Source organism: Thrips palmi, unplaced genomic scaffold (assembly GCF_012932325.1).
Source record: "Thrips palmi isolate BJ-2018 unplaced genomic scaffold, TpBJ-2018v1 HiC_scaffold_3, whole genome shotgun sequence".
Classification (NCBI taxonomy): Eukaryota; Metazoa; Arthropoda; class Insecta; order Thysanoptera; family Thripidae; genus Thrips; species Thrips palmi.
In genome coordinates, this window is record NW_023144630.1 from 6,402,684 (window position 1) to 6,424,335 (window position 21,652).

At 51.7% G+C, this 21,652-nt stretch overlaps 3 protein-coding genes across 4 annotated transcripts; 2 read left to right on the forward strand and 1 right to left on the reverse strand.

Moving 5' to 3' along the window:
- Positions 1-72: 72 nt before the first annotated feature.
- On the forward strand, positions 73-1,493 carry LOC117648555 (cilia- and flagella-associated protein 20). The gene is made up of 2 exons (XM_034391079.1): positions 73-585; positions 674-1,493. Exons 1-2 carry the CDS (start codon positions 310-312, stop codon positions 977-979), a joined length of 582 nt encoding a protein of 193 aa, XP_034246970.1. The 5' UTR covers positions 73-309; the 3' UTR covers positions 980-1,493.
- Positions 1,329-21,485, reverse strand: LOC117648551 (oxysterol-binding protein-related protein 9). 2 transcript variants are annotated; one of them, XM_034391073.1, is made up of 17 exons: positions 21,288-21,485; positions 18,681-18,881; positions 18,501-18,602; positions 18,340-18,417; positions 18,205-18,255; positions 18,029-18,119; positions 17,559-17,699; positions 16,748-16,877; positions 6,863-7,101; positions 6,604-6,633; positions 6,356-6,518; positions 6,019-6,275; positions 5,771-5,945; positions 5,455-5,674; positions 5,232-5,353; positions 5,045-5,150; positions 1,329-4,797 (listed from the first exon to the last, which is right to left on the reverse strand). In XM_034391073.1, exons 1-17 carry the CDS (start codon positions 21,396-21,398, stop codon positions 4,684-4,686), a joined length of 2,331 nt encoding a protein of 776 aa, XP_034246964.1. In that variant the 5' UTR covers positions 21,399-21,485; the 3' UTR covers positions 1,329-4,683. The 2 variants fall into 2 exon arrangements, with proteins under 2 accessions (XP_034246964.1, XP_034246965.1); XM_034391074.1 differs by lacking the exon at positions 17,559-17,699.
- On the forward strand, positions 19,204-20,816 carry LOC117648554 (elongation of very long chain fatty acids protein AAEL008004-like). Its single transcript, XM_034391078.1, has 7 exons — positions 19,204-19,435; positions 19,554-19,744; positions 19,827-19,907; positions 19,985-20,041; positions 20,121-20,226; positions 20,329-20,471; positions 20,543-20,816. Exons 1-7 carry the CDS (start codon positions 19,390-19,392, stop codon positions 20,732-20,734), a joined length of 816 nt encoding a protein of 271 aa, XP_034246969.1. The 5' UTR covers positions 19,204-19,389; the 3' UTR covers positions 20,735-20,816.
- Positions 21,486-21,652: the final 167 nt, after the last annotated feature.

Consider the following 21,652-nt stretch of genomic DNA (forward strand, 5'->3'; position numbering starts at 1 on the left):
CCCTGAACTGTCAGTTCAGATCGACTAGTCTCTCATAGTCAATACGAATTGTTGCCTTCCCTGCCCCTCTCCTTTCCCCACCTCCCCCCTTAAGTCCAAACAAAATAGTGTACAGCGGCTGCCGCTTGTGTTTGGGATTACCTCTTATTTTACTTTTAAGCCATTGTATTGAGATATGTCCCTCTTAATTTAGACAACGTGTCTTCTGGGTTGGTCATTCATCCCCAGAGACTTGTATTTTAAGCTTTCGATTGACATCGACGGCAGTTTTCAAGTGCAAAGTCGATATTGTTAGGTTAAGTGCTCATAATGTTTAAGAACACATTCCAGAGTGGATTCCTATCCATTCTTTATAGCATTGGTAGTAAACCTCTTCAAATTTGGGACAAGAAAGTCCGAAATGGTCACATTAAGAGGATAACAGATGGCGACATTCAATCTTTGGTTTTGGAAGTTGTTGGCACAAATGTCAGCACCACCTATATTACATGCCCAGCTGATCCGAAGAAAACTCTTGGAATCAAATTATCATTCCTTGTTATGATAATAAAAAACCTAAAAAAATACTTCACCTTCGAAATTCAGGTACTTTAAACAAAAACAGTAGAGTGTCATCTTGTTGTTTTCGTCATGTCATCGCATTAAAATGTTTTGACACAACTTTTGTTTCCAGGTGTTGGATGACAAGAACGTCCGAAGAAGGTTTCGTGCCAGCAATTACCAATCCACTACCCGTGTGAAGCCATTCATCTGTACCATGCCCATGAGGCTTGATGATGGCTGGAATCAAATCCAATTCAATCTAAGCGACTTCACGAGACGGGCTTATGGTACCACTTATGCCGAAACTTTGAGGGTGCAGATCCATGCCAATTGCAGAATTCGTAGGGTTTACTTTTCTGATAGGTTATATTCTGAAGATGAACTGCCTGCAGAATTCAAATTATTCCTTCCAATACAAAACAAGACTAAAACTTGAATGTCTTGAATGTTGTAAAGTCTGATGACATTTTTTTTAGACGGAGAAACATTTTGGCTGGCTATTTTTTAATTCTGCATTTTGTCTTAGTTTGGAAGGAGATTGACTGCCTCAAATTTAAGTTCATATTGTGTTCTATGTCCCCTGTAGCTTAAGATCTGCACAGTTTTTATTTTCTTAAGTATTTCTGCACTTGTCAATGCTGAGATGGCTTCGTGCTACTGTGTTTTTCTCATGCAGCAATTGAATGTGGCGCGTGGCTGTTACGTAGTTTGGTCAATGAGATCGATATGTGATGGAGAAGGAGAGATTGTCCAAGGCAATGACAATTAGACGGATGTGCATCTAATCAATATTTATTGTGAATCCAAACTCTTTATTTCTAGTTTAAAATGAATATTTAATACAGTTACAGGAGCACATTCATGTCAGTCAGAACTGCTGTACAACAATGTTATCTATAAATGGATTGTACTTTCCAGAAGTTGATAAAATTAAAAATATACTGATTTGATATTTGCCATTCAATTTAAATTCCTTTTCATTAATTGATGCACCAACTTGTTCTTTCTACTCTCCTTTGGTATATGTACAATTTTAATCTTTGAAAGTTAATAAGGTTTGTTTAAGATGCACAGGTATTGTTAAAGACCTAGCAACAATATTTCCAAAATGGAAATGTCATAATTTGAAATATAATGTTTTATGTTGATAGTTTTGTGGATTTTTAAAAGCTGTATCACAACTTTTAGTTAGTTAATACAAAGTGTTAAATTTTTAGGAGGAAGATTTCAAAATAGTTCTTCCTTGTACCAACTTTTCCAATCATGTTTTGCATACTGTGATAGGTGCCAGGAAGATTAATATTATCTGACAGTCTACACAGTTGAACCAAATCAAAAAGCCTGTCTGCTTTGAAATTGACGGTTTCAAAACAATCACAAAAATAAACTGCCACAAATAAGCGCTGTACAGGATTAGAAAATGAGGGCCATTTTGACTGATTTGTGCTCATCAATATCAACGTGCTGTTTCTAGTGTTGTAATTTGAGCTTGAAGGCAATTGCGTCTCGGGTAGGCACAGATAATATTATAAAGGAAGGAAATCGAGTTCATTTATAAGAGCACATTGGCTGCAGTCAGATTTAGTTACTACCAAGTGTATATCTGCACTTGAACACAATACCACCACCTACAAACACTTGAGTTCTAATGGGTGATTCTGCATTTATAACACAGCATTTCTTTTTCACAGTAAATAAGTTTCAAAACTTCAAGACCCTTATCAGATTCCATATATTAATGCAATTTATAATTTAATAACCTCTTAACGAAAAGAGGTCTGTGGGGAATGGCATCGAATACTTCACAGAGAGGAGTGAAGTCTGGCATTACAAAGGGAATGTGAGCACAACCTAGTCAAAACATTGACAGATGGAAGAAGATAAAGACTACTTACAGTATAGTGTATGCCTAAATAGAAAATGTAAAAGATAATAACAAATCACACTTCAGTCACATTAATCCACATCACATCAGAGGTAAACCAAACCAGTAACGGATTCTTTGAACATATCCCTAGAACCAAGCTTATTACAGAAATAAATAAATAAGTTAAAAAGACATTGCTGGTAGATATGATATTATGTTCTGTGGAAGCATGGTGCAGAACTTTTTCCATGCTTTAACACTACATGTTCAAATTCATTCCTGTTTGGTGGCAAAATATACACCACCCAAAATCAATTGTATTACAAACACAGCCACAACCACAATGGAACATGACAAACATCTTCATTTTCTGGTAGGTCCAAAAATAATAGCTAGACTAGAGTTATTTTAAAGACATTCCACTGAAGCACTTGGAAATTAGTTTGAAAATCAGTTCTAAAAACAGGTGCAGGAAACAAAGATGAAAAATACAAACACATAAGAATATGGCGTTACTCTCAAACTTCCTTTGTGCTTCTCAACACATTGACAACTTAGTCTAGATAGTTGATGAAGAGGGGCACAAGACATCAATTAAAAAAATGAGCAGAGAGCTCTGCCAATGAATAGAACATGATAGGGATTGAGTGTGGAGTAGCTATAGCAATTCATTTTAAAAATGAAATACATTCCCTGCAAGTTGCCATAATCTGCTAGCTACAAATGCTTGATAAAAATATTATAAAAATTACAGATGCCACCAATTGAGTGAATACCTGCCTGTGAACCAAATGAGTAGAAAAGCCGATGATTACTGTAAAGAAAGAAGATCAAAAAACAGTAACAGTTTGGATTGAGCTCAAAACAAGGATAATAAAACACAAAAGCAACTTTAGAGAAAAACGGTCACTCTTTTAATGTTGTGTGCCATAGGAATGAGCACAAACAATGGTATCAGTCTAAGATATCAGCATTGTGGCTTCTCCACTGTTGGCATAATACTACATGGTGAAAAGAGCATGTTTTTCCTATCAAAAGAACACATTATTAGAAAAGAGATTTCAAGAAATGAGAGTCCTGCATCATTCAAATAGCCAAAAAAAATACTACTCTACATCAGAAATTTCTCACCAGGGAAAAATGATAAAAATGATGCAGTGGACATGATTGCAAAAAGATTAAAAACTTGAAAACACTACACAACAGTCAATACAGACAGCTAAATGGCTTTACTTGGTTCTTTCACCAACAGCCTGTAGCACCACAAGCAACTTTAACAACACCAGACCCTAGGGTCCGGCCTATACTTAAAAAAAAAAAAAAAAAAAAACTACGCTCTACATAACAGGGAACAGGGTCACGGCTGGGTGTCCATCAAGTCGATCCTAGTCCTACGACAATACCGTGTTCACAGCACAACTTGCATTCCATTCTGAGAGGGGAAGAGGGGGGAGGGGAGGGGGAGGGGGATCTATCACATGACCACGCAGCACGTGCGGCGGCACGACCGGCAGCAGGGGCTGACGCGGCGCTGCACGTGGTGCACGGTGTGGTGGCAGCAGCGCGCGGCCGGCGAGGACGGCGAGGAGGCCGACGACAGGGCCGAGTCGCTGAGCCGCAGCCCGTAGGACGAGGCCGGCGAGGGGGAGAGGGGGCGCGAGGGTCGCGACAGGAAGCCCCAGCGGCCGAGGCCGCGGCGCCACATGTCCGAGGCCGAGTCCGGGCAGGTGGAGGACGGCGCGGACGGCACCCAGGGGAAGGACCGCGACGGCGAGAGCGGCGCCGGGTGTCCGAGGCCGTGGACGGTGCACGACGGCAGCGACGGCGACGGCGCCAGGTCGCCGCGCATCCACAGCCTGGGGGCAGTCTGGGGGCAGCAGGACGAGTTGTTGCAGCAGGTGAAGGACAGGTCGGCGAGCGCGGTGGGGTCCAGGATGAGCGACGAGTGCACGGCGCGGCGCTCCGGCGTGGCGGTCAGCGACACGACGCACGGCCTGTCCGAGGACGACGACGCCTTCCTGGTCACGGTGGACGACACGGAGGGCCGCGGGGAGACGCGGCACGGCCGGTCCGTCGAGAGGAGGTCGTCGAGCGACGCCGCGGCCTCGGTGACCGGCTCGGCGACCGGCTCGGCGACGGGCTCGGTGAGGGAGAAGGTGATGGGTGGCGGCGATTGGGTGCCGCTGCTCGCGCTGCTCGCCGGGACAACGCCGGGGAGGCCACCGGTGTGGCGGAGGCCCTGGGCGCCACTGGGGTGGCAGGGGGGCGTGTCACTACCGCTGCTCCGAGGCGGCGTGGGGGTCCGTCGTGCCGGTGGTGCCGTTCCGCGACAGGCGGGCGATGAGCGGAGCCACGTACACCCAGTTGTCCCCCGTCTCGCGGAAGCACTGCGGGCAGAGCAAGAGGCAAGGCGTCACGCAGTGCATTTGCCAGAAGACTGGTGCAGGCGGCCAAAACTCTGGACGCGTTTTCAACTCCTGAGTCGCTAAATGGAACTCAAACCTAACGTGTGACCCCACCGATGGATTGCTCTCCGAACTAGGAATCCTTTGGTGGGGTCACACGTTCGCTTCGAGTCCCGTATGCCTGAATTTGTTTTTCGGCTGAAGAAGGCTTGAGGTTTCAAGTACCCACCTTGGTTTCCCACCGCAAGTTCCTTTCTTTCCGATCCTTTGCTTCCTCTCTCTGTCGCTGTTCCAGCTCTGTCTTCGCATTGGTGGCCTTGTCAATGTCATTTAACCTGCATCAGGAAAAGAAGGGGTTGTCAATATGGAATGTGTGAAAAGAAAGTGCTTGGCTCTTAATTTAAAACATGACCTACCTCAACCCAGCGGTAACTTCTTTCCAGAGCCTTCGGGATTCCATTTCGTCCTGATCAGAAATAGGTCTCACTTCTTTTTTGATTATGGGAATTTCATTCACATCCAAAAATAGTTCCGTTCTCTGGAAGGAAACAAGTTATTTAGAAGCTTATTCATCAAGGGTACTATCCTGGAAAGTGAAAAATGTCTCATCCAACTATGCAAAAAAATGAAGATACACACCCCATCCGCCCACTTTGAATGCATGCTGCCGTTCCATTCTCCACTGATGCTCAGGAATGGTTTCTTTTCTCCGGGTTGGAAAACTTCGCCAGATATCCTGTGCTTTTTACCACCATAAAATGGTTTGGTGTGAAACTCAATGGTAGCATTGAAACCAGTCTTGGCACAAGCAATTGTCACCGGCCCACCAAGTTCAATCCATGGCACTGTTAGAATAGACCTGAGCAAAAAAAAAAGAAAAGTGAAATTAGAAACATGAGTGGGTACAATTTACATGTGGAAGCATGTCTATTGTAGACAAATTGACAATTCTTACCTGCCATAACCATTTGGGAATGTAACAATGTATTCTTCATCATATTCAAGAACAGACACACAGCCTTGACCAATATTATGCACACCAACAGAGAGACCAAGGAATTTTGACTTTGTCCAAACATGTGCACAAAAACTTATTCTCTTGTTATAATGCTCAGCATAAAAGGCAGAAACTGTTGAGGTAAGAATCAGAATCAGTAGAGGATACAGGGAATACTAGTACCACAAACAAGGAGGATTCCTTACTGGGAGGGTGGTGGGAAACTTGTTCTGCTATGAATGTGAGCTGGTTCCGATCACACCAGGGGACAGGCCCATCCGTTACAAGGGGCTCATTTCCTGTCGAGATATCAGGTACATTCCAGTGACAGTAAAATATTTCACCCAAGATGGGGTTGTAGGGTTTTTTGGCTACTGAGCTTTTCCTGCCTGCATGGTAAGCAGACATGTACCACCGGACAACTTGAACCATTCGGTCACGAGGGTCTTTAAAATCTGCAATTCTATTAAGAAACAAAAATTAGACTGATAACAAAATGGTCCAAACTATAAACAATAACAGCAAAAAGTTTCAAATACATACTTCAAGAAATAATCTGGATGTGCAAAGTAATCTGAGTACATCTCAAGAAGGGATCGTCTTTCTAGAATAAACGTCGGCAGCACAACTCTGGTCAAATCCATTCCAATCTTCACTTGTGACAGCAGGTGAGTCACAACAGACCCGTGAGCTTCCATGGGACCCACTGCAACAAAGAGCAAGTTTCCATCAGCACCGTAGTAGGCTGACTGAAAGAGAGCGGGTCCAGTTTCGCATGAAATAAAACTCACAGTCGCTTTCATCCTCGTCTTCATAGAGCGCTGCAACAAATAAAGGATGCTTTAACGTAATGATAGTAATCAAGTTCAATAAAAAAAAAATATTATCAACAGAAATGAAAAACACTTTAAAAACGGCAGAAAAATTAAGAAAAGAAAATTTTTTTTTGTTTTTTTTTTGTTATATATAGTTTTGGCTGGCAACTTTTGACAATTTTTAAAGTTAAAATGACCGGGTGGTTCCGTTCCAGCTGCACGCCCACTGACTCACCGTCGTAGTCGAGCGAGCCGTCCGACAGGAGGGGTGGTACTCCATGCCGCCGCTGTTCGCCGGCGATGCTGCCGCGTCCGGGACCCGCGGCGCCGAGGCCGACCGCCCCCGCGCCGTGGCCGAGGCCGTGCGCCTGGGACGCCGAGGAGGCCTCGGACTCGCGCCGGCCCAGCGGGGAGGCCGAGGTGCGGCCGGCCGCGTCCAGCTCCGAGGCCGACGAGAAGAGCGGCAGTCCGCTGCTGGAGGACACAAGGAAGAGGACAGTGAGCGCAGTGGGCCAGAAGACCGGTGGGGGCGGCCAAAACCCCGGACGCGTTTTGAGGTCCAGAGTCGCTAAATGGGACTCGAACCGAACGTGTGACCCCACCAATGGATTGCTCTCCGAACGAGGAATCCATTGGTGGGGTCACACGTTCGGTTCGAGTCCTGTTTAGGTGCGAAAACGACTCTCGGCATCGGTCGGCTAGACAGTCCTGGAAAGCAAACGAGGTCTACCGAGGACGGCCGACGAGGCCGTGGGCGAGGCGCTCGCGAGGCGAGGCCGGCCGAGGCGCGGAGCACCGAGGCACATTGTTGACCCGCCGACCACGCACAGTCGGCCAGAGACCGGTGGAGGCGGACAAAACTCTAGACGCGTTTAGAGCTGCAGAGTCGCTAAATGGGACTCGAACCGAACGTGTGACCCCACCAATGGATTGCTCTCCAAACAAGGAATCCATTCGTGGAGTCACACGTTCGGTTCGAGGCCTGTTTAGCGACTCTGGAGCTCAACGCGTCTAGAGTTTTGGCCGCTCGCGCCGATCTTCTGGCCCATTGTGCCACGGCCCGCCACGGCCCCCTTCCTGTTTACCAAACTTGACCGCAATTTCCGACCGAGAAAAAAGGGAGAAAACGCAGTGTGCTCTGCCAACACGGCTGGCACCGCCGGCACGGACTGGCCAGCCTTGCACCAGCCGGCCGATCGCGCACACGCACAGTGGGCCAGAAGACCGGTGGAGGCGGCCAAAACTCCAGACGCGTTTTGAGCTTCAGAGTCGCTAAATGGGACTCGACCCGAACTTGTGACCCCACCAATGGCTTGCTCTCCGAACGAGGAAACCATTGGTGGGGTCACTCGTTCGGTTCGAGTCCTGCTTAGCGACTCTGGAGCTCAAAGCGCGTCTGGAGTTTCGGCCGCCTCCACCGGTCTCTGGCCCACTGTGGCACGCCCGAGGTGAGCGTTAAGCACCTTGCAAAGGGCGACCATTTGGAAATTCAACAACCGACTTTACGAGTTTGGCTTGGAACGCCTAGAAGCAGGCACGTACAAAATTGTAAAGTCTTCATCCCTTCCCCTCCATTTGCCCCGAAATCAACAACCAGCTAGGTCTTTCGATTGTCTCAGCGGGGTTCGAAAAGGCTTCCTAGTCACCCTGCCGCACCACCAGCCCCGCACAGTAAATGTCTTACGGTGAAAGGCTGCACCAACATAATATGGTGGAGATTTTCTCCATAATACCAACGAAATTCGTCAAAATCTCTGTAAGGTACAGTGAATTCTCAATGGTATGTTACGAAGTCAGCTGCACCACCATAATAAAGAACATTTTCACCATAATATGGAGAATCTTCACTGTACAACATTTAGAGTGCGCCCTCGCTCGGGCCCGCAGCGCAGCTACGTCGCCGGTCGTTCGGGCATCGCCGTTTAGACGGCAGGGCGCTGGTGGCGGCATTTCAGTCCGGAAGGGGGCGGGGAGGGGAAGGGAGGAGGGGAGGGGAGGGGAGCAACTCCAAGCCCACGCCGGAGCACGGTCGGCACGGCAGGCCTTGTCGGCAGCTCGAGCTTCGGGCCCCTGCGAACCTCGGGGTAGGCAGCGCGCCCAACACGCGTGCATGCGTGCGGCGTGGTTGCCTGCCTGGCGGGCGCTCCACAGTGGGCCAGAAGAACGGTGGAGGCGGACAACACTCTAGACGCGTTTTGAGCTCCAGAGTCGCTGAACAGGACTCGAACCGAACGTGTGACCCCACCAATGGATTGCTCGTTCGGAGAGCAGTCCATTGGTGGGGTCACACGTTCGGTTCGAGTCCCATTTAGCGACTCTGGAGCTCAAAACGCGTCTGGAGTTTTGGCCGCCTCCACCGGTCTTCTGGCCCACTGTGCGGCTGCCTCCACCTGCGTGCGCCAGGCGTGCGGGCCGCGACTCCGTGCAGGCCGTGGAGGGGGTAATGGCGAGGGGCGCACTACGGCCCTCGTGGTACGCAGCACAGTGGGCCAGAAGACCGGTGGGGGCGGCCAAAACCCCGGACGCGTTTTGAGCTCCAGAGTCGCTAAACAGGACTCGAACCGAACGTGTGACCCCACCAATGGATTCCTCGTTCGGAGAGCAGTCCATTGGTGGGGTCACACGTTCGGTTCGAGTCCCATTTAGCGACTATGGGGCTCAAAAGCGCAGCGTTCGTCGCCAAGACTCGAGGAAAACGGGTCACGGCTCGTTCGACCTCGCCGCGTCAGCGTGCATTTCTTATTTCTTTCATCCAGTACGCGGTGCGCGGCAGTGCGCGGCGCGCCGGGGGTTGCCAAGGGCTTGCCAACGGTCCTCCGGCGACACTCAACTCCCGCGCGCACCAGGGAACGAACCTACACTTGCAAGTTCCGACTATTCGTAACCTGCTTAGAATTCTGACGAAAAATCGTAACGCGAGAGCGAGAGAGACAAAGCGACGAAATGAGCCTGCTGCCGGGTGTAGCTGCGGTCGGGGGGAAAACAAAAAGATAAATGAGTGATCTACGCGCCGAGGCAGGGCCGGCAGGGCGAGGCAAAACAATGGGAGAGACAAACCTCTGCGCCCTCTCTCCTTCTTCTCTCTCTCTCTCTCTCTCTCTCTCGCTCCCAACGCGTGGTGCGTCCCGCAGGGGTGCGAGAGAGACAGGCGGACACAGGGGCGCAAGCAGCAGGCAGCAGCTTGCGGACGAAACGGAAAATAAAAAGCAACGGGAAAACCCTCCCCCTTCCCCCTTTTTCCTCAGTGTGTGTGTTGGTGGCACGGCGATCAAGCAGCTCTCCGATGCCACGATCCATGATAAAGTTGGGCGCAGCTTCGCGCAGCTTCGGCAGTGGAGGGGGAAGGACGTTCGGGAAGGTCGAGGAAAACCCGTCCCCTCCCTCCTTCGACACACACAGTGGGCCAGCAGACCGGTGAAGGCGGCCAAACCGAACGTGTGACCCCACCAATGGATTGCTCTCCGAATGAGGAATCCATTGGTGGGGTCACACGTTCGGTTCGAGTCCTGCTTAGCGACTCTGGAGCTCAAAACGCGTCTAGAGGTTTGGCCGCCTGCGCCGGTCTTCTGGCCCACTGTGCGGCGATTGGATTGAATGAACGCAGTTAATGAACAGCGGGATGAAGAGTGGAACGAGTCACTAGCCTTCGCCGCACTGGGGAGTCGCGCTCCACCATCCCTCCCCCTCCACACCCCCACCATCTATCCCTTATTCATGCACGGTGACACGAGAGGGAGGGGAGGGGTGTAAAAGGAAAAGGGGGGGGGGGTCGTTCTCCGCAGGCATGCGACCAACGTGCACGGAGTTACTGACTAATAGATGGCCAACCCCAAGCCATGGCCTGACTGATGGCCCGATGCCCACACTGCTAGGTTATGCTAAAAAGGGAGGGGGGAAGGAAGGAGTCAGAGAGGGATTGTCAGTGAGAGATTTTCAATGCAAGAATGTCAGTGTGGCAGTGAGCGACTGTCAGTGAGAGTGTCAGTGAGAGTGTCAGTGAGTGAGTGTCTGTGAGCAAATGTCTAGTGTCAGTGAGAGGGTGTCAGTGAATGTCAGGCAGGTAGGGTAACGTGTCCTGTATATGTAAGATAGCAACTAAGTTTGTAAGTATCTTCTTTGTAAGCGCAGGTCATTAAAAAAAACAGTACTTTCTTCCAACGTACCACGTTTCATTGAAAGGGGTAAGATAATTGGTACGGTTTTGAGAAAGCTGGGCAAAGGTCCGTGTCGCTGAAGGGTCGTCCTCTTACTAAGTGACATTTTCCCATAGCTCTGTCCTTGTTGCTCCTCATGGACTGCCAGCGAGAGCGAGAGAGACGTGAGGCGTTACGTAATATCTGAACGAGCTCGTTCCGTTCGATCGGCCCTGCCCTGCCCCGCCCCGACCCTCGACCGAGCCATCAGCGCAAATCAGACGACTGTGGCACTTTTTCCAGACTCAAGAGGCGGCGCGCGCCCTGCCGTGCTCATCGCCCTGTCTCACTCGCGGCCGTGCGAGAGAGACAGAGGGCATGCAATCAATCGCCAGAGGCATTATCGGACAAAGTGGTGCCGTTGGCGTGCCAGAGGTCGAAGCCATCGCAGCACAGTGGGCCAGAAGACCGGCGGAGGCGGCCAAAATTCTATACGCGTTTCTAGTTCTAGAGTCGCTAAATGGGACTCGAACCGAACGTGTGACCCCACCAATGGATTGCTCTCCGAACGAGGAGTCCATTGGTGGGGTCATCGCGTTCCGTTCGAGTCCTGTTTAGCGACTCTGGAGCTCAAAACGCGTCTGGAGTTTATGGCGCCTCCACCGGTCTTCTGGCCCACTGTGCGCAGGCATCGCGCCCCGGCTAGAGCCGAGGCTAGAGCCCTGCCGCTGTCTTCGCATAACGTCGATGTGAGCGTGCCTCAGCGGCTCAGCCGCTTGATGAGAAAATCAATCCGAGGCTCCAGAGGCTCGGCGCAGGAATAATGAGAAGGGGAAAGGAGGGGCGGATCCACTGGTAAATTATTTAATTTTCAGGCTGTTTTCGGCAGTGGGAGTCGTACAGTGGGCCAGAAGGCCGGCGCAGGTGGCCAAAACGCCAGACGGCTTTTCAGCTCCAGAGACGCTAAATGGGACTCGAACCGAACGTGTGACCCCACCAATGGATTCCTCGTTCGGAGAGCAATCCATTGGTGGGGTCACACGTTCGGTTCGAGTCCTGGACACTGAAGCTCAAAACGCGTCCAGGGTTTTGGCCGCCTCCACCGGTCTTCTGGCAAATCCACTGTGACTTGGCTACTACTCGTTGGAAGCGTTCCGACGCCTTGGCGGTGTCTGGGCGGTGCGGCCGGGCAGGCCTCTAGGCAGGCCGCCACGCCCATCGTTTATTTAGCTGCAGCCCCCGAGGGGTGCACTGCGCGTTACAACGGCCTGGGCCACGGCCTGAGCTCCGAGCGGCCCTGGGGGCCCCCGGGGGGCAACTGTAGCAGTCCTGGCAGTCGGGGGAGGGGGCAAGCAGGATGCGTAGCCGATTTGGAAAGGGAGGGGGAAGAGAATTGGCCTATTTATACACACACAAAGCCTAGCGCCACGGACCGTTTGCTTGGAGCCAGTAGTAAACGCACCACACGCACGTCTTGGCGCAAAGGGGGCGCGGAGGGGGCATTCTCGGAATCCTCCGCAGTCCGAAGTGCGGCCGTGGGACCCGTTCCCACGCCACTGGAAAAACATGCTGGCAAATCAGCCTGCTCGGCCCCTTGTTGCGGCAGTCTACGGAACAGGTGTTCCCCGCGCACAGTGGGCCATACAAGACCGTTGGAGGCGGCCAAAATTCTAGACGCGTTTTGAGCTCCAGAGTCACTAAATGGGACTCGAAACGAACGTGTGACCCCACCAATGGATTGCTCTCCGAACGAGGAATCCATTGGTGGGGTCACACGTTCGGTTCGAGTCCCATTTAGCGACTCTGGAGCTCAAAACGCGTCTAGGATTTTTGCCGCGCCTCCACCGGTCTTCTGGCCCACCGGGCGGTTGTGCCCGGCCTGAAACTCGGCGACCCTTTGACGGCCTCCGGGCGGCGGCAGAGTACCGGGACAGGTGTCGCGGGGTCTTTCCTTCACTGTCGCTGCTTCGCTGCTTCGCACCGCATCAAGGTCACCACCCGCCGTGTTCCGAAGGGCCGAGCCGTCTCTGTCGCACCCACGGGGCGTCGCGTCGCTGCGCGTGGCGGTGCGAGAGAGACAGAGCGGCGGCCGACTCGCACCACCGCGATAACAATGGGCACGGTGCCGCGACAACGCCACCAGTGAAAGTGGAAACGCGGCGGGCTTTCCGGGCGACGAAAAGGCGCCGCCGCCGCCGGGATTCGAACCGCTCACCTGCGGCCTGCGACGGCATCGCTGATCCTCGCCTTGCAGTCGTACAACCGGCGCAACATGGGGCGCGTTGGGGCAGCGCTGCAACGCGACGCGACGACGCGACACGGCGCCCGCACCGCGCGCACCCCGCCGCCCCAAGGCCCTCCGCGAGCACGGGCAGCACGGGGCGACGCGCGGCAGCACCGCCAGCACCGCCGCCGCCTCGGTGCAGTCCGAGAGCAAGGACGCGGTCGGTTCCTGGGGGCGGTTGGTTAGCGCGGCAGGCGGCCCGGCCCGGCTGCGCGGGAGGCGTTGTTGGCCCGCGAGGTTGGCTGCTCAGCACTGTGGCTGCCTGCTGCCTGCTGGCGCTGCTGGCTGGCTGTTGGCTGTGCGGCGGAGCAGAGCAGCCGCGAGGAGGGGGAGCACAGTGGGCCAGAAGCCGGCGGAGGCGGCCAAAACTCTCCACGCGTTTTGAGCTCCAGAGTCGCTAAATGGCACTCGAACCGAACGTGTGACCCCACCAATGGATTGCTCTCCGAACGAAGAATCCATTGGTGGGGTCACACGTTCGTTTCGAGGCCTGTTTAGCGACTCTGGAGCTCAAAACGCGTCTAGAGTTTTGGCTGCCTCCACCGGCCTTCTGGCCCACTGTGGGGAGGTGCCGGAGGGGCCGGGGGGGCGTCCAGCCGGACGGGGTGGGGTGGGGGAGGGATTGATCTGGGATGTGGGTGGGGATGTGGGGGGCCGCCGGGCTGGAACACGTCCCAGTCCGCGCTCCGCGGCGCAGCGCTCGCAGCGCCAAGCCGGGGGCGGCCGGGGGCAGCCGGGGGCGTAGCGCAGAGGTACCCCGTGGGGGTGGCCGCCCCCGCCGCCCCTCCGGGCGCCACTGCCGCCACTGGCGGTGGCGGGGGAGGGGGAAGGGGAGACAAAATGGCAAGAAATGAAGAGAGGGACGTGCAGTCAGTTAGGTCGAACGTGCCAGGACGGGACAGGTTCCTCGCCAGTCGGCCCACCGCTCCGCAGTGGCCATGCAGTGCGCCATGCAGGCCACCGTGCTTCCTCCGCCACAGTGGACTTGCCAGAAGACCGCTGGAGGCGGCCAAAACTCCAGACGCGTTTTGAGCTCCAGAGTCGCTAAATGGGACTCGAAGCGAACGTGTGACCCCACCAATGGATTGCTCTCCGAACGAGGAATCCATTGGTGGGGGTCACACGTTCGGATCGGAGTCCCATTTAGCGACTCTGGAGCTCAAAGCGCGTCTAAAGGTTTGGTCTTCTGGCCCACTGTACGACGGTCAAAATTGACGCAAAGCGAAAAAAAAAAGAACCCACTCAAAATGAAAGGCTTTTTCATTTTCAGCCGGTTTTCGAACAGCGCTCTCCTTCCACGCGGTGCCACGCGGTGCCACGTGGAAGCGACAAGGGAAATGCCGAGCAGCCAGTCGGCCTCTCTAATGGCCAGTCATGAATAAATTACACGCGAGGCAGCAGACTGATCCGTCGCACAGTGGTCCTGAAGACCGGTGGAGGCGGCCAAAATTCCAGACGCGTTTTGAGCTCCAGAGTCGCTAAGTGGGACTCGAACCGAACGTATGACCCCACCAGTGGATTGCCCTCCGAACGAGCAATCCATTCGGTTCGAGGCCTGTTTAGCGACTTTGCAGCTCAAACGCGTCCAGAGTTTCGGCCGCCGGTCTTCTGGCCCACGGTGCGGGGCGTCCCCCGTGCGTGCGAGAGAGACAGATCGAGCAAGCGCCGGGCGGAATCAACCTGCAGGAGCACGGCGACTTCGAAGCGCCGCTTCAGCTAAATGAACAAAAAAGGCGAAGCAGACTACAACTGCATAAATTATGGCGAGGTGGGAATGGTCGGCGAGCGGGCGGGGGCCTCGAGGGGGAGCAGGGCGAGGCAGGGCGAGCCTCGGGGACGTCCTGCGACGTCCTGGGACGTCATGTCACGGCGCGGCGTGCAATGCAGCAGACGGTCCGAGAGTCGGTGCCTTTGCCGTCTCTCTCGCACTCACGGCGCATCCCTTGTCGGCGCGAGAGAGACAGGGCGACGAAAACGACTCCCGGAATCGGTCTGCAGCACTGCGAGGCCACTACACATCACACTTATGCGGCCCCAGAGGCGCAGAGGCCCTGCGGGGCAGGGCGCTCCCCTGCTTGCATGCATTTTCGCGAGGAAAAGGAGAGGGCTCGGCCACTTCACGCGTGCAGTGCACAGTGCGCCAGAAGACCGCTTTGCTAGACGCGTTTAGAGCTCCAGAGTCGCTGAATGGGACCTGAATCGAGCGTGTGACCACCCCACCAATGGATTCCTCGTTCGGAGAGCGATCCATTGGTGGGGTCACACGTTCGGCTCGAGTCCTATTCAGCGACTCTGGAGCTCAAAACGCGTCTAGGATTTTGGCCGCCTCCACCGGTCGTCTCGCCCACAGTGAGGCCTTTGACCGAAGGCACCTTGCACTTGTCGGCGTGGCGGGGCGTGGCGGGGCGTGCCCCTCCCACGCGCATCGCCACGGCAGGCCCCGCCACGCCACTGCCAAGCGCACTGGCGTCACTGCCCCACTTTCCCAATTGAGTCCTGCAGGACAAAGTGCGCACACTGCTCGCGCTGCCCGGCAGGACCGCCCGGCGGGTCGCGGGTTCGAGGCCCGGCGCCGCCGTCCCTTCCTTTTCCCGCCGTTCTTCCCGACGCGCGACCAACACGTGGGACACGTGCCGGCCAGCTCGCCGCAGACGGGCGCTCTGTCTCTCTCGCACCCGTGCGGGCCAGTCACAGTGGGCCAGAAGACCAGTGGAGGCGGCCAAAACTCTGGACGCGCTTTGAGCTCCATAGTCGCTAAATGGGACTCGAACCGAACGTGTGACCCCACCAATGGATTCCTCGTTCGGAGAGCAATCCATTGGTGGGGTCACACGCTCGGTTTGACTCCTGTTTAGCGACTCTGCTGCTCAAACTGCGTCAAGAGTTTTGGCCGCCTCCACCGGTCTTCTGGCCCACTGTGCGGGTGGCCGTTGGTCGCGTTGGCTGGCGCTACGTCACGGCCTGGGCCTGCATGACCTGTGCCTGCGTCAGTCTGCGTCGGCCTGCGTCAGCCGGCCGCGGCGAACACGGTGGACATAGGTGGACACGGCGCCGACTACCTGGCCGCCCCGTTTTGCTGGCTTCCAATTGGAAGGTTGGAATAGGTTAGGTTAGCGGCCGGCATTGCCGTGGCCGTGGCGTGGCCGTGGCGTGGCCGTGGCGAGGCTTCAGGGTTCAGCTCGTTACCCTTCCAAAGCGACTCGCCGGCCGTGCCGTGGCGGCCGCGCGCCATGGGCGCCAGCAGAGCGACACTTGAAAATGTTTCTGCCGAGTCAAATGTGCGAAGAAGCCCGCCCTCAGCAGGCTCAGCAGTATCGGAACTGAACGCCGTTTCCGACAAACTCGAGACCCTCCCCTCCGGACCAGGGCTTCACCTGTCGTCAGGGCAACACCTGGGCCTCACCAGGGCTTCCCGTCATCGCCAAAGCGATGACGGAGGGCTTCACCAGGCCACGCCCAGGGTTTCATCAGGGTTTCACCAGTGTTTCACGACGGGTTCACTAGGGCTTCGCCAGGGCTTCACCACGGTTTCACCACGGTTTCACCACGGCTTCACCACGGCTTCACCACGGTTTCACCACGGCTTCACCACGGCTTCACCACGGTTTCACCAGGATTTCACCAGGGCTCCACCAGGGCTTCGCGCGTTCTCGGAGCCACCACAGCGTCGCGCCGTTCAACAGTCCTGATGTTGGTCACTTACTGGACGCTGTTGGGGGTCGACGTGTAGTCATTGGCGTCGTAGAAGTCCTCGTCCTCGGAGCTCGAGTAGGAGATGTCCGGGACCAGGAGGGTCATGCTTGGTCGGTGCGCCCCGCCGGTCACACTGAGCGCTGCAACACCAGAATTTGGACTCTCAACGCCGGTTCAACTCAGTACACACTGTAACGGTCACTACAGGTAGCGACTCGGTACCGTGCGATGGCCACAAGCAACATTCATTCACGTTCACGATTAACAATGTAGCCACCTTCATGTGCAAACTCGTAGTTGAGTTAGGTCAGGGGCAACTGTTTGGGGTCTCGATTTCAAGGCGCCACAGGGGTTTTCCCGGTCTGACCAAAGAGCGCCGTCAGGAAGGGGAAGGGGGAAGGGGGAAGGAGGAGAGCAGGCACAGCATGCAGCTTCAGCCGAGGCTTCAGCACCCACCCAGCACCCCGGCCCCGGATCCGCCCCTGGGCCACGTTCAACACACAAAAGTCCCCAAGCCGAGTTAGTTGGAGTTTGGCAAACGTCACACAGTGGGCCAGAAGACCGGCGGGGCGGCCAAAACTCTAGACGCGTGTTGAGCTCCAGAGTTGCTAAACGGGGCTTGAACCGAGCGTCAGACCCCACCAATGGATTCCTCGTTAGGAGAGCAATCCATTGGTGGGGTCACACGTTCGGTTCGAGTCCCATTTAGCGACTCTGCAGCTCAAAACGCGTCCGGGATTTTTACCGCCTCCACCGGTCTTCTGGCCCACTGCGCGTCAATGGGGAATGGCATGCAAGAAAGACGACTAGCATCAACTAACCAGACAGAGAGAGAGGGAGGGAGCCAGGTGGCACAGGAGGTCCGCCAGAAGGAGAAGACGGTGGAATATTGGCCACGCATTCGGCTCCCATTTCGATGCCAGTGTGCACCACAGTGGAGGTAAGACTCGCCATGTCCGGCCCTGCGACACCACACAACATCACACACACTCCCTGGCAACTCTCACCACATACATCAGCCCCAATCCCACCTCTACACCGCACACAAACTTGAGAGCAAGACTGACCCAAGCGGCTTATTTCAAATACAATGCTATAGGAATAATAACTCATGTTTGTATTATTTTTTGTTAGTGACCACAGACATGCAAGGTACTTTGTTGCAAACTGGTTAAGAGTCGAAGAATCACAAGGGAGATAAATGTTGTTTTTAAAAATTTGAAGTCAATTATTATCATTATTTAAGCGAAGGAGGATGTACAGAATGGGACGTTGGTCTCACTGCTATTACCTGAATCTTGCTTTGAAGTAGGAGAAGAATCATTTAATGTATAGCTAGATGTAGCTGGTTGGAAAATGCCATTAACAGGATGAGCAGTATTCTGCAGAATTAAAAACAAATGATAAGTGTAAGCAATAAAAATTCAGTCCTACATAATATAAATTCAGTTCTAATCACAGACAAACCTTTGCTATTTGGAGAAGCACAATGGAATGTTTCACATTTTCAAGTAGAGACTGAAAAACATTAATTAATAATTAGGAGCAACATACGGCATTAATTCATAAAGGTTTCTTGATATTCATTACTGTATAGCTTACATTTGCATGGTCCCGAATGTGAAGTCCATGAGATTTGTCTGAGGGGTCTTGCATTTTATCTATTCGATCTTCCAAAGCCTGTAACACAGAATGCCAGTCTTAGGCAAGACGCAACATAAATTGCAACCAGATAAAAAAGAAAAAAAGAGAGACAGTTTTACCTCTATTTGATCAATCAAAATCTGCAGGTAAGCATCTGCTTCAACCAACTTTTTATCAAAATCTTGAACAGAAGGAGCTGGCTTGGATGGATCCCAACGCAGCTAAGACAGAATTGTGACCAGATAAGATAGTGAACAGGGAGCCAAACTTGGAACAAGAAGAAAAGCACTTTGCCTCACCTTATGAGCATGTCTTAAAATTGTGTCCTCAAGTGCTCGAATCCACTTCTCCCTCTCATCAGCATCTCTTGCTTGAAAATGAAAAGTCTTACTGTCCACCGTGATTGTGAAAGTGCTGTCGTCCTCATCGTCTATTCCAATGACAGCTCCTTTGAGTCGCACACAGCCTCTCCGAACGCCACGGATCATTTTTTCTCGTGACTGCACAGAAATAGAACATTCATTTGCCTTTACCCCAAAATATCACCAAAAAAGAAAAATAAAAAATTTACAATTTTCTGAGGACTTTTGAGCAAATAAACAAACCACCTCTAAAGAGGTCATAAAAGCCTCGGTACTCTAGAGCCATTTATTCAAAGATTGGGGTATTTATTTGCATTGAGCATTAGCACCAACTCAAAACAAATAAGAGGGAAGCAAAGGACAGAGCAAACTGGCTGAAAGAACAACCAAGGACACTCTGGCGCCGTGGCACAGCCCTGGCGGAGGCCCCCCGGCCCACCGAATCCAATAAATACTCATGATTAGCATTCTAATTTCCATTTGTGTCCAAGCCACCGACCCTGCACCACGCAGGCGGGGCAGCGCGGCTTCAACCAGTCCTAAGGCAGACCTAGACCAGCCATTAAGTGGAACCCTTTAGGAACCAAGACCTAAACTTACAAAAGAAGACTAATTTTTGTGTAGCCAAGAAAGACAAGAAAACACCATGGGTTTCATAGAGGACGTCAACTGGTTGTTAGCTGAAAAGTCTGGTGAGTACATACAAGACATTGGATGATAGAGTAAAACTACTTAGCGTGTGTTTCTGGAAACATCTGAAATCAAGTTTCCACTAAAGATACAAGGGATAACAGATATTTTGACTTTCAGACCCTCGCTGCAAAGACTGGCTATTCATGAACACACTTAATTGGCCATTGGGATTATGTGCTCTGTATCTGTTCATTGTACTTGTGGCTGGACCTAGATACATGAAAAACCGACCAGCATACAAGCTAGACACATTTATTTTCTACTATAATATATATCAGGTTTTAGCATGCACCATCCTCTTTTGGAAAGTAAGTATCTTCATATTCATAAAGCCTTGAGGTAATTAAGTGACCATTGTTTTCAGTCCTAAGAAACAATAATTTCTTTTAGGTGCTGACAACTGGTTGGACAACAACATACTCATTAGGATGTCAACCAGTTGACTATTCCGATAATCCAGAAGCCGTAAAAGTAAGTTTCAATCAATTCACTTGAAAATAACATCGGGATTGTTCTGGTTAACAGCAAATATTAACACCTTGTTACAGATGTTGGAATTAGTCTGGTGGACGACCCTCTTGAAATTATCAGAATTCATTGAAACTGTAAGCAACCACAATTTTTGTAAAGTTGCTGTAATTATTAATGATTGTACTGTATTAATTAATAACAATCAAATTACAGGTAGTGTTTGTCTTAAGAAAAAAGGATAGACAGATCTCTTTCCTGCATGTGTATCACCATGTTTCCACCTTCCTCCTATGCTGGGTAGGATGTAAATTCATTGGAGGTGAGCATGTCCCAGAATGAGTTCTAGTGAAGGTGCATGTGTAAGTACATTGACATTGACATTGACATTGACATTAATTTTGTTTTCAACTATTTTTTTCAGGTGGAATGGCAACCTTCCCCATTATGCCAAACAGTTTAGTACATATTATCATGTATACTTATTACCTGCTCTCTATTAACAAAAACTCCACCGTCCAAGCAGTGATTAATACAATCAAGCCTTACATTACCATCATGCAGATGGTAAGTCTGTTTGATAAAAAATCTGATTCTGAGACAAAATTTGTGTACTAATAAATTAATTTACTTTCCAGGTCCAGTTCTGCATAATCATTGCTCATGCAGCACAGGTTTATCTTCCCGGCTGTGACGTACCCACATACCTGGCCCATGTGTACATTCCCAATGTGTTCCTTATTTTCTATCTCTTTTACGACTTTTATACAACGAATTTCAAGAAGAATGCTCAGGCTCCCAAAAAGGTTAAAGTAGCTAAAGCTTCATAAGCAAAGCAAAACGGCAAAAAATAGAACAAAATGTACATAGATTTAAAATGGAAACCTCAATAAAGAAATGGCTGAAGTGTGTGAAGTGTGTTCCTCATGATATCACGAAGCAAAAAATTCCAAATTTGAAGGAGAACTAAGCGCAATTTCATGTTGTATTTGTGTTTAAAATACGCAAAGTAGATTTATGTCAATGCTGCAATAGGCTCAACAAAGTAATTCACCCCCAAAACCGCAGATGCGAACCTCACACTGTGAGTGGAAATGAAGAGACAGACTCCAAAACACATCCACTCGCTAAACTTCGGCAGACGGCCTATCATTTGAAATCAAGGCAAGACGAACGTGACATAACCTCACCAGCAATCCAGAGCATTTGACCAGGGTCGAGAAATGAAAATGAAATTGAGACTCGGGAAAATGCTTCCACGTTCCAGCCACCAGATGACAGCCAGTTTGCAAAAGACAGTTGTGACAAGTCAATTGGGCTGGCCCTGGACGCCGAATCATCATCCGCAAACAACTAGAGGTCTAGTCACCATTGTAAACCTACCGTGTAGTATGACAGCAAACCAGCATTGTCGTCCAACACAAACCATCGAAACTGCCAGCCCTTCATTACATTGGTCCATTTACTCAAAGACCCTTCCATGATGGTGGCCATATTCCAATGTAATCAACATCGACAACCACAACCTCTCTCTCTAAACTTTTCTGTCTGCTTGCTAAACTTGGAGCTTGCGGCGGCCGCCACTAGAGGGTCTAGAATCGCGTTCCTCGGAAACACGAACACGAGCCGAAGTCGAGCCCGAAGCTACGGAAGGGACATATTGCGGTTCGATCTCCTTATATGACAGCTCTTCATGTTTAACAGGGATCAACGTAGTGTGTGTGAGGAAAGCGGAGAGAGGACGGTTT

Coding starts and splice junctions, on each gene's coding strand:
- LOC117648551 (XM_034391073.1), bottom strand. CDS start 21,398: ATGGCCACCATCATGGAAGGGTCTTTGAGTAAATGGACCAATGTAATG. Junction 18,418..18,500: donor TTTTGATTGATCAAATAGAG/GTAAAACTGTCT, acceptor TCTGTGTTACAG/GCTTTGGAAGATCGAATAGA. Junction 18,120..18,204: donor TGCTTCTCCAAATAGCAAAG/GTTTGTCTGTGA, acceptor TTAATTCTGCAG/AATACTGCTCATCCTGTTAA.
- LOC117648555 (XM_034391079.1), top strand. CDS start 310: ATGTTTAAGAACACATTCCAGAGTGGATTCCTATCCATTCTTTATAGC. Junction 586..673: donor ACTTCACCTTCGAAATTCAG/GTACTTTAAACA, acceptor TTTTGTTTCCAG/GTGTTGGATGACAAGAACGT.
- LOC117648554 (XM_034391078.1), top strand. CDS start 19,390: ATGGGTTTCATAGAGGACGTCAACTGGTTGTTAGCTGAAAAGTCTG. Junction 20,227..20,328: donor AGGATGTAAATTCATTGGAG/GTGAGCATGTCC, acceptor TATTTTTTTCAG/GTGGAATGGCAACCTTCCCC. Junction 20,472..20,542: donor ACATTACCATCATGCAGATG/GTAAGTCTGTTT, acceptor TTTACTTTCCAG/GTCCAGTTCTGCATAATCAT.